At 44.3% G+C, this 9,080-nt stretch overlaps 2 protein-coding genes and 1 non-coding gene across 5 annotated transcripts in view; 2 read left to right on the plus strand and 1 right to left on the minus strand.

Annotated features, from left to right (window-relative positions):
* glt8d2 (glycosyltransferase 8 domain containing 2) overlaps nucleotides 1-7,341 on the minus strand; it is a 14,274-nt gene extending 6,933 nt beyond the window's left edge. Inside the window, exons 1-9 of one of the 3 annotated variants that reach the window (XM_005742614.1) lie at nucleotides 7,282-7,341; nucleotides 6,138-6,324; nucleotides 3,961-4,004; nucleotides 2,426-2,518; nucleotides 2,084-2,285; nucleotides 1,844-1,961; nucleotides 1,680-1,764; nucleotides 1,192-1,304; nucleotides 879-1,045 (exon numbers count right to left, since the gene is read on the minus strand). In XM_005742614.1, coding sequence (XP_005742671.1) covers nucleotides 879-1,045; nucleotides 1,192-1,304; nucleotides 1,680-1,764; nucleotides 1,844-1,961; nucleotides 2,084-2,285; nucleotides 2,426-2,518; nucleotides 3,961-3,979 — 797 coding nt within the window. In that variant the 5' untranslated portion in view covers nucleotides 3,980-4,004; nucleotides 6,138-6,324; nucleotides 7,282-7,341. Of the gene's footprint in view, nucleotides 1-878; nucleotides 1,046-1,191; nucleotides 1,305-1,679; nucleotides 1,765-1,843; nucleotides 1,962-2,083; nucleotides 2,286-2,425; nucleotides 2,519-3,960; nucleotides 4,005-4,207; nucleotides 4,274-4,746; nucleotides 4,828-6,137; nucleotides 6,325-7,281 lie in introns of those variants that run through there. The other 2 variants (XM_005742613.1, XM_005742615.1) reach the window with 2 other exon arrangements.
* ankrd16 (ankyrin repeat domain 16) overlaps nucleotides 6,826-9,080 on the plus strand; it is a 5,675-nt gene continuing 3,420 nt past the window's right edge. Inside the window, exons 1-4 of the mRNA XM_005742612.1 lie at nucleotides 6,826-7,328; nucleotides 8,148-8,368; nucleotides 8,444-8,486; nucleotides 8,820-8,928. Coding sequence (XP_005742669.1) covers nucleotides 6,991-7,328; nucleotides 8,148-8,368; nucleotides 8,444-8,486; nucleotides 8,820-8,928 — 711 coding nt within the window. The 5' untranslated portion in view covers nucleotides 6,826-6,990. The remainder of the gene's footprint in view (nucleotides 7,329-8,147; nucleotides 8,369-8,443; nucleotides 8,487-8,819; nucleotides 8,929-9,080) is intronic.
* trnay-gua (transfer RNA tyrosine (anticodon GUA)) lies at nucleotides 7,457-7,544 on the plus strand. Its single transcript is given in 2 exon segments — nucleotides 7,457-7,493; nucleotides 7,509-7,544. It is a non-coding gene; the product is annotated as a tRNA-Tyr (tRNA).

The raw sequence follows: 9,080 nt of genomic DNA on the forward strand, positions 1-9,080 counted from the left end.
CCGGTACACCCATGGCAAAAAGTTAGTCTAGAGCCCTGGTTATATAAGAGCAGATGCTGCTGGTGCAATAAGCTGTACGCTGTACGTCCAATGGATGATGATCTGATTAGTCGACTATCAAAATAATCGTTTGTGGCGGCCCTAGCTAACACCAACAGGGGCAGCCCAACTCAGCAGAGGTGTTCTCAGCGAGGTGAAGAGCGTAAGAACTGAGGGACGACTGTGATGACAGCGGCTATATGTGCAGGCGGGGCGTGCGCGTGTCATCACATGTGAATAAAGGTTTCTTCAGCCAGGGCACGCGAGGGCATGATATCCCATACTTATGTGTTGTACCGAGTGAACTGACTGAAAGGGAACAGCTCTGTGTACGTATCTCACCACAGCACTGCTGCAACATACAGAGGCTAGTTAGCTAACTGTAGTTACGAGTGGGTCAATGGCTTTTTACAGTATATCTGTGGGATATCGCTCGCCATCACAGCTGCTTCACTCTAAATGCCAGACACTGGCCTTCATATGCAAAACTGTAGGAACATCTGCAATAAAAGGTTTAAATCCACAAACACACTTTTAGTAAGCTGACAGATGTAACGACAGGTAGGTCATGTAGGGAGTGACGTGTGGCTCTTCGGGGTCAACTTAATAAAGTTTTATTGGTTGAAAGCTGACACAAAGCCTTTATAACTTACACCTGTGATCCTTACAGGTTTGCTGTGCATTGTCGACGTATGGCCAGTACCGTATAGAGATCTAAAATATGTAGCGCTTGACCTTTGACCTCTCTTTCAAGGTAAAATAAGATCAAAGTTTCATAAACCAAATCTACTGTTCATATTGGTAACATTTAGGAAATGACACTAGTTTAAGCAGTTTACCTGAAATTCTCCTCCATCCACTTCTCCAGCTCTTTGGTGACCTTCTGCTTCTTCCACTCGTTCATATCTGCCACAAAGACTCCAGGGTTGAAAGAGCAGTCGCTGGGGTTGATGCCCAGGTCTTTCACTTCCTGTTTCCTGTAGTCCAGGAAGCCCATGTAGGTTGTCTAGGGGACGAGCTCAGAGGAGAGAATACCAAATAATAATGACTGAATCCCTCCCACATGTTACTATGTCAAATAAAACCTCTTTAATGTGAGATTTACACGAGGCATAAAAGTCTAACATCATAACAGAAGCCGTAAAAATCCACCTGCATCCCGATGCTGCGCACCGTCTCGTGTGTGGAGGGAAGGTCGCAGTCTGTGGCGAAAGCAGCCGCGTGTCCTGGCTTCAGCTTGATATTAAACAGATCCCTGATGTCACCTGAAACACAACCAGACTGCTGTATTTGTCCCCATCCTGATACTCGTCACACTTTCATGCTTCAGATCCTAAAACTCATTTTAATAATTAACAAACAGAACCCGAGTAAAGGCAAATAATGATGTATTTATTTAGAGATCTTCTGGGTTTAGTTCGTTCTCTAGGAGCCAATAAAGGGCTCCTTTGGCTTCACTGGGTCATGTCAGGGTCTACCTCTGAATTCAGCCGTTTAGGAACTCTGTGTGACGCTCCTCGGTAGCACAGTTGTGTCTAATGTAGAAGATTACACATGTGTGTACAGATCATTTAAACACTTATTGAATCATTCGGTTTAATATGGAATCCTTTTATTAGACTGACTGTAGACATGCGTACCCTGCACGATGATGTCATCATCTAAGTATATAACCCTCGAGTGGAGGATGTCGAGCAGGGGGAGGTAAAACCGCACAAAGTTGAGCTGCAAAACAAAGTTCTTTATTTCTTTGAGACAGGAACTCTGTGCTTGGTTTGGCTGATGGCACGGATGCAGCACTCACGGGATGTAAGAGATCGGGTCGAGATGAATCTGGCTTCACCTTTCCAACAAGGACCATCGGGTTAAATTCCACTATCTTGTAGCGGATGCCTTTGAGTTTTGTCTTCTCTATGTACCTCCTACGTGACACAAAAGGAAGATTAGGTGAGAAATACTCACTTTGGGCAACAATACTGGGAGAAAACTGATCTCCATATTTGGAACAAAGTGCGATTCATATTTTTGTAGTTCAAAGATGCACCTCGTGAGTTTGACAGCATCACGAAGAGTAACAACATAGAAGAAAACACTGGCGTCTGTGTTGCTGATGATGCTGTTGATGGTTGCCATGGAGGCACCCATGCGCTCCTCTGATGCACAGATGACGACGGGCACGACATCATGCGCTTCTGCAGCGTGTTCCTGAGGAACTTGTCCTGCATTCTTGGGGCTTTTCCTGTTCTCTGTCAGGAATCAGGAGTTTAGACTGGTTTATGCTCAATTTCAGTGGGATCCTTTTCACTTAAGGAGAGTAACATATTTCACATTTGGAACATTAGTGAGTATTTCTCAGATTAAGTAGTGAAGACCAACGCTGACGCACCTGAGAGTCTTGGCCGAGTGGAGGCTCTGAGCAGTGTACTGCGCAGGAGGAGGCACACCATCAGCACCAGCAGCACCAGCAGGATCCGATTGACTGAAACGCGATCGCTCAGTGTTTGAGTGCAAAACTAAAGAAGTTTGTCTCAAAGCAGACTGATGCCGTAAAACAACAAGAGCTGTCTACGTTTAGAAGGAACATCATAAACCACAGACTTGTGCCTGACCTCATCTGTCAGCTTGCCCATCATCACTGTGTCTCATGCACATCCTGCACCATCCTCACATGTCCTCCTTTGACATCACATGCTCGCTCTACATCAGCAGAGACAGAAACTCCCTCTGACCCTCTCTATTCCTCTCCATCAACTGATATCCTCATGTTGGTGATGTCCAGGATCAACATTGGATCTGACCAATCACACCGTTGTGACATCATAGCTGTCCACTCAGGGAAACAGGTCAGGATGTGATTGTGGTTAGGGCTGAGTGATGTGACGGTGTTTCCATCACTACAGTGTGATCGATGTTGAACCAGGACCGACATCAGTTTGTTGATCCAGGAACATCAGCACGGCGACATCAGATTGAGCCTCCACCAACACAGTCAAAGCAAAGTACAAGTAAGAATAATAAAAAATAAAATGAGGCTCTTTATGGCTGAGCCAGACAACAGTCTGCTGTTCATTAGCTCAGGTTGGCTTAAAGCGACTGAAAGCTTTAAACCAAAGAAAGAAAGAAGACTTCACAGAGACGCCGGCTGCTACAATAGGCAGGTAACGGCTACCTTTATGCTAGCAATGGTACAGTGATTCTCAGTCGCACAGCAAAGACAGAGAATAAATCATCCCATAAATAATTAAGTGATTATCAGCTGTTACTATAAAAAGTAAAACATGTCCATTTTCAAAATGCTTTGTGTATTTCCTCCAGCTGTGAGACACACCAGAGAGGAAGGAGGGTCCGCAAACACAAGCATACTTTGGTTTTTGTGCAGCTGTCCGGGTACTGTAGCTAGTGCTAACTGGAGTCTGCACAGCATCCTGACTCGTTACCTAGAACCACGGATTAGTGAAAGCACTTAAGGATTGCTCTCACAGTATGAGAGAATCCAGCTACCAGTCGAGTTAAGCGTTAAAGGTTTGGCTAGTAGAAGGTGGATTTCCTGAAGGCGAGTAAAGTGGAAAATGTGCCTTTTCTGTAGAAAGAAAACAGCGTGAAAAACACTGGAGTTACTGAAACTTGCACACATGCAGCTTTTACTTTTTAACAACCGCATGCAGTTCAGGAATAAGTCGTTACAGCCTGCTGCCATCTGCCTATCCCATTCCATGTGCATGGCTGCTTCCTCTTCCTGGGGAAAAATGAAGCGACCTTTACTGGCAACAGCTGCCCAGTGGATGCACAGTGGACGTGAATGCAAAGCACATGCAGACAACACAATCTGCTAACGTTACTTCTCAGCTACATGTCAGCTAATACTGCTGGACGACATGAATCAGTCTTTATCCATTTGCATCACACTTTGGTTACACTTACTTTTTCTCAGGAGAGCCATGTTTTCTATTTGCTTCCAGGGACATCTGCACACACACCAGAACAGAGAAGGAGAGAGCTATGAAGCCACTTCTGAGGAGCAAAAGATGAAATATTTTGTAATTTGGCCCCTCAGGGAGGGGAGCCCTGAAACCTGCCAACACAGCTAACAGCCCTGAAATGTGTTTTTATTTCTAAAGATGACAGCTCTCATATGTTTGCAGTGCAGGGAGTGTTACTGTCAAACAACCTGATGGCTGCTGTTTAGAAGCAGCGTCTTCTACAGCTGTGAATAATCTGAGGTAGTCTGACAGAGTACAGCTGTAACCCTACGAACACAAAGCAGAGAGGCCGTCTGTGCAGAACAATCAGTCCTTACGTGTTCCTCTCTCAGCTGCTCGCGTTAGGAGTCACCGCAGCGCAGCATCCGATCTCGCCCTCCCTCTAAACATCACTGCACTCCTCATCAGTCTTTGGCTGCTTTTTAGTCATTTTGAGGACAGTACCTGACCATACTGGGAGGGATATTTCTTTTGTTTGACCAGTCACTCAACACTTACTATTAAAGTGTAAAAAAGGCATCCTGTCACAAAACATACAGCTTTTCCCATTTCTTTAGTTGAATCTGCAAAAAAATGCCCAAAAGCATAAAGCAGTATTTTACATAAACAAGCTGATTCCCAAAGAGCTGACATATGCTGTGTACACGTGGACGACAAATGAATGGCAGGCCTAAAAAACTATTTGAAGCAAATGAAGAGCATGGGTAAAATCCAGCAAACGCCTGACCTGAGGGCTGGATCTGGGGCTTCGGCCCATCCATCTACCATTTGTCAAAGTCTCGTTAGAAACGGCCTCAATTCAAATTGTTGTCCGTATGCATGGAAGAGGTTAGGGGAGAGGTACAGCAGTGCGTGTCCAGAGGCATGTGTAAAACACGGGGAGGCTCTGTCACGGTGTGGTGTCGGCGATCCTATCACACTGGGATTAGGAATGATAACAGTGGAATCGTAACACTAGCAGGAAGGAAGCTCGTATCTCTGAAGTGTGACGTACACGATCATTCCTAAGCCAGTAGGTTTGTTTCTAAGCTCGAACAAAAGCTACAGTGAAAAGTAACACAAAAAGACCTTTACATGAAGCAGAACGATGTGACCAGACACAGATTCAGTGAGACAAGGGCTGACACGTGGCTGAGTCCAAAGTATTTCCTTCCTTTCTGGTGCCGGCTGCATCGGGGCATGTGTTTGCCTACCAGCCTCTCAAACCTTTATACAAATACAACAAATGCTCACACAGTGAACGGAGGGGTGAAGTCTCCCCTTTCATGGGACAAATAAGGGATTCTTACCAACACCCCATTAATTATGCTTTAAGTTTAAAATGTAAAATCTGCCCAGAGAGGATGGCAGCTTGATTAGCTCATAATGACGCCTACTCTGCAGCCTTTCACCAGAGCTGCTGTCAGCTGAAGTACAACAGGACTTGCAGTTTGTGTCCTGCATTTGTTTCTGGTTTATTTGCTGCTCTTCAGAGAATTCAGAAACATCTGGAACTGCTTAGCTTTAGCTGGGAAGAGCAGAGCTGCCCAACAGCTGGGCTGCATTTGAACAACTCATCATTTACAGAAGTTACACTTTAGTATTCTTGTATGTAATATGTCCTCTTAATGCATCTCAGTGCAGTTTCACATTGTCAGTGTCAGTTTATACCAATAGTTTAACAAGTGCGTGATATTATGCTTAGATTTAGAAAACCACTTTTTCACCATCAGCACAAAGTCCTCACGGTGTGTGAATGTGTGATGGTGCAGTGCAGAAACCATCACTCTGAAAACTGTTTGTGTTTGTCCTCTGTCCACAAAGAGCCATTAATGTAGAGAAGTAACTGAAACAGACGCTTTGACCGAGCGCTGGGAGCTGAAGTTAAAAGCTTAGATGGAAATCTTTAAACAGAGCACGTTAGTGTAAAATGACAAAAAGCTCTATGGTTTACTTAAACCCTTACACATTACAACATCATGCAACCATAACAGACACAAAACTATCTGTAGAACAAAAAAGAGGAAAAAAAGCTCCTTTAGATGGCAAAGCATGAAGGTGTGTCAGTGCTGCTTTGATACGACAGCCATCATTTGTTTTTAAGTGCAGTACAAAGTCAAATGTCTGAAACACACTCACCAGCAAGAACAGCGTGGAGGTTACAGCTGATGGTCCGTGTTGTAAAACCTCTGAGGACTGAGACTCACCCGCTTTTCTCTCCCCCAACCTTTTCCTCCAGATGTGACTCGTCTTGTTGGTCTTCTTCTTGTTAGCCAGATGCTGGATTATCTCGTTTAGAAGACCAGTGACGGCAATATCTGATCCACTTTTGGTATTTTGTCAGAGAGAAAAAGAAAGTCTGTGATATTACCCTCATGAGATGTGTTAACATTATTCCAGTAATCATTTATTAACCTAAATTTTCTTTATTATTTAACTACATTAAAGACAATTTAGACTCTAAACGACCAAAATTGTCTTTAATGTAAAGAGCAAAGTGATTTGCAACGTGAACTCTCTAAAGTTTAGAGAGCCAAATCACGTTGCTACAACAACTACATCTCCCACAATCCACATGGCCACGCCCTCCTATAAGGGCAATGATGTTCTTTCTTTCCTAATCCAAGTGACGGCTCTAACCTTGTTTTGACTGTTGTATAAAAGGTTTCTCATCAAATTGTAGCAATATGTACACACTGTATAATTCAGGTCATTTTAATCTTAAATTGCAAAAAAAAAAATCTATTAGTGCTCATAATAATATTTAGAATTTTGATCAAGATATAAGTACGTAAAAAAACAAACACTTGCGTGCTTTATGTTGGTTTCAGAGGTACAGGGTTAGGTCATGGTTGGCCACGTGATTCTAAGCAGCTCAACCAGGAATCGCGCTGGTAAACAGGCCAGCGTGTGTTCTTCAACACTTCAGAGTAACTGTTCTTATTTTGGCCCGTAGGCCAGTTTCTGCTCCAGCATTTAACTTCCACCCAGCATGGATGAAAACACTTCGAAGCTGCTAGTGAAGCTCACTCAGGACGGACAGTTGGCCGCGCTGGAGAAACACATAACATTAGGCGGCTCGACTGCGGCGCAAACTGTCAGTGGCAAACACTTCGGCAAGTCGGGAGACACCTTGCTGCACTACGCCGCAAGGCATGGACACCTGGACATTGTAAAGTACCTGATAAAGAGGGTTGGCTTGGATGTAGAGGTGTACAACAACGACTATAAGAGGCCGCTACACGAAGCAGCCTCCATGAGCCACAAGGACTGTGTTAGCTACCTGCTCCAAGAAGGCGCCAAAGTGGACAGTCTGAAGAAGGCTGACTGGTGAGAAAGAACCTGTTAACGTGTTACTACATTACTGTAACCCTACCCCAAAAGGAAGGAGGAAGAAGTAAGCGCCATCTTTCCCGGGTTCACTTTAAAGCTGGCTTCGCTGTGGGAGGGGTTACCGCCCTTCGATAGCTCAGTTGGTAGAGCGGAGGACTGTAGAGGCCGAATGCTGACATCCTTAGGTCGCTGGTTCGAATCCGGCTCGAAGGAGTTACCTTTTTTAACTCGACAGAACAGTACAACTATAAACAAATGGCGTAATATTAGCTAAATATACCTGAAGGAGCGGCTTTACTTTTCTTTAATATACTTCAATAAATTTGTGTTTCTAGTTGGAAATCGAAGGGGCTTATTGGTAAAAATAGCTGACAATACAATACTTTATTACAAATTAAATGTACATTATTTCAAATTCAGGCTTTACAGTCCAGCCCTGTTAAACACTGACTGTTCTACAGTGCTCAGACTGTATCTGTGTGCTCCGTTTGGGGTGTATTCAGTACGGTCGTTTAAAATTAACATGAAAGAAATTGTAATATAATTTTTTTCATAAGCTACTCTTAAAATGTGAAGATATTACACGTTGTATAATATGTTCCATGATTGTAGCGCAGGAAACAAATAAAAACAGGTCAGTAGGACAGCAGCAGCACATTATCTTTCCAACTTCACTCCATATTTCGCCTGGTTATCCACGCCCCCTAGTGGCTCTATCAGTAAGTACGGGACAGATCTTCTACATAGAGTGTATGAATATATCCACCAATTGCAGTAAGTTTGTTTGTCAGAGGAGATTTGTGTCTCTGCTCTCAGGACTCCGCTGATGATGGCGTGCACTCGGAGGAACCTGGACGTGATCCAGGAGCTGCTTTGCCACGGTGCCGACCCCGCGCTGAGAAACAAGGACGGCTGGAACTCCTTCCACATCGCCTGCAGAGAGGGAGACCCTGTGGTCATACAGCACCTGCTCCTTGTTGCACCAGACGTCTGGAGGACGGAGAGCAGGACACGCAGGACGCCACTACACACCGCAGGTGTCTGTACTTACAGTATGTGGAGATGTGACGTGAGGGGAAATCATATAACTTACACTTTCTCTGTTCATCCAGCAATGCATGGATGTGAGGAGGTGGTTAAGGTCTTGCTGGACAGGTATGTTGAAATTTTACATGGAGACTAATTCTGCTGCATATTTAACGCCAAATCCAGTCAACTCTGGATGCTGTCTGACTTTAGTTGTCAGCAGTTCTTACATATATAGCCCATGTCAACTCAAAATGCCCTAAAATGACAAATTCACAGTATAAAAATGTATTTAAATGTGACGCAGAAGTCAAAGGTTAGATAGATGTTATAAAATTTAAGTTGTTTTTTATGACACTGAAAATTTCTGCACTCTTAAATTTCTGCGACTTCTTTTGGCACAAATGCAGCTGACGGATAACTTTGTCTGACTGATCCTTACATTTACTGGTGTTTTTCCAGATGTGGCTACATGCCTGACAGCACTGACAGCTGTGGAGTCACGCCTTTCATGGACGCCATCAGGAATGGACACATCTCTGTGGCCAGGCTTCTTTTGGACGAGCACCAGGTGGAGGAAAGCAGTCCCCTGCAGTAATGTTTCTTCACTGACGTAGTTATATGTAGTGTCTCCACCTGACCTGTGTGTGTGTGTGTGTGTGTGTGTGTGTGTGTGTGTGTGTGTGAGCGCGCCACAGGCATCTGCAGCAGCTGCTGACATAC

The sequence above is a fragment of the Pundamilia nyererei genome, unplaced genomic scaffold (assembly GCF_000239375.1).
Source record: "Pundamilia nyererei isolate P.nyererei 1_Seehausen unplaced genomic scaffold, PunNye1.0 scaffold00122, whole genome shotgun sequence".
Taxonomy (NCBI): domain Eukaryota; kingdom Metazoa; phylum Chordata; class Actinopteri; order Cichliformes; family Cichlidae; genus Pundamilia; species Pundamilia nyererei.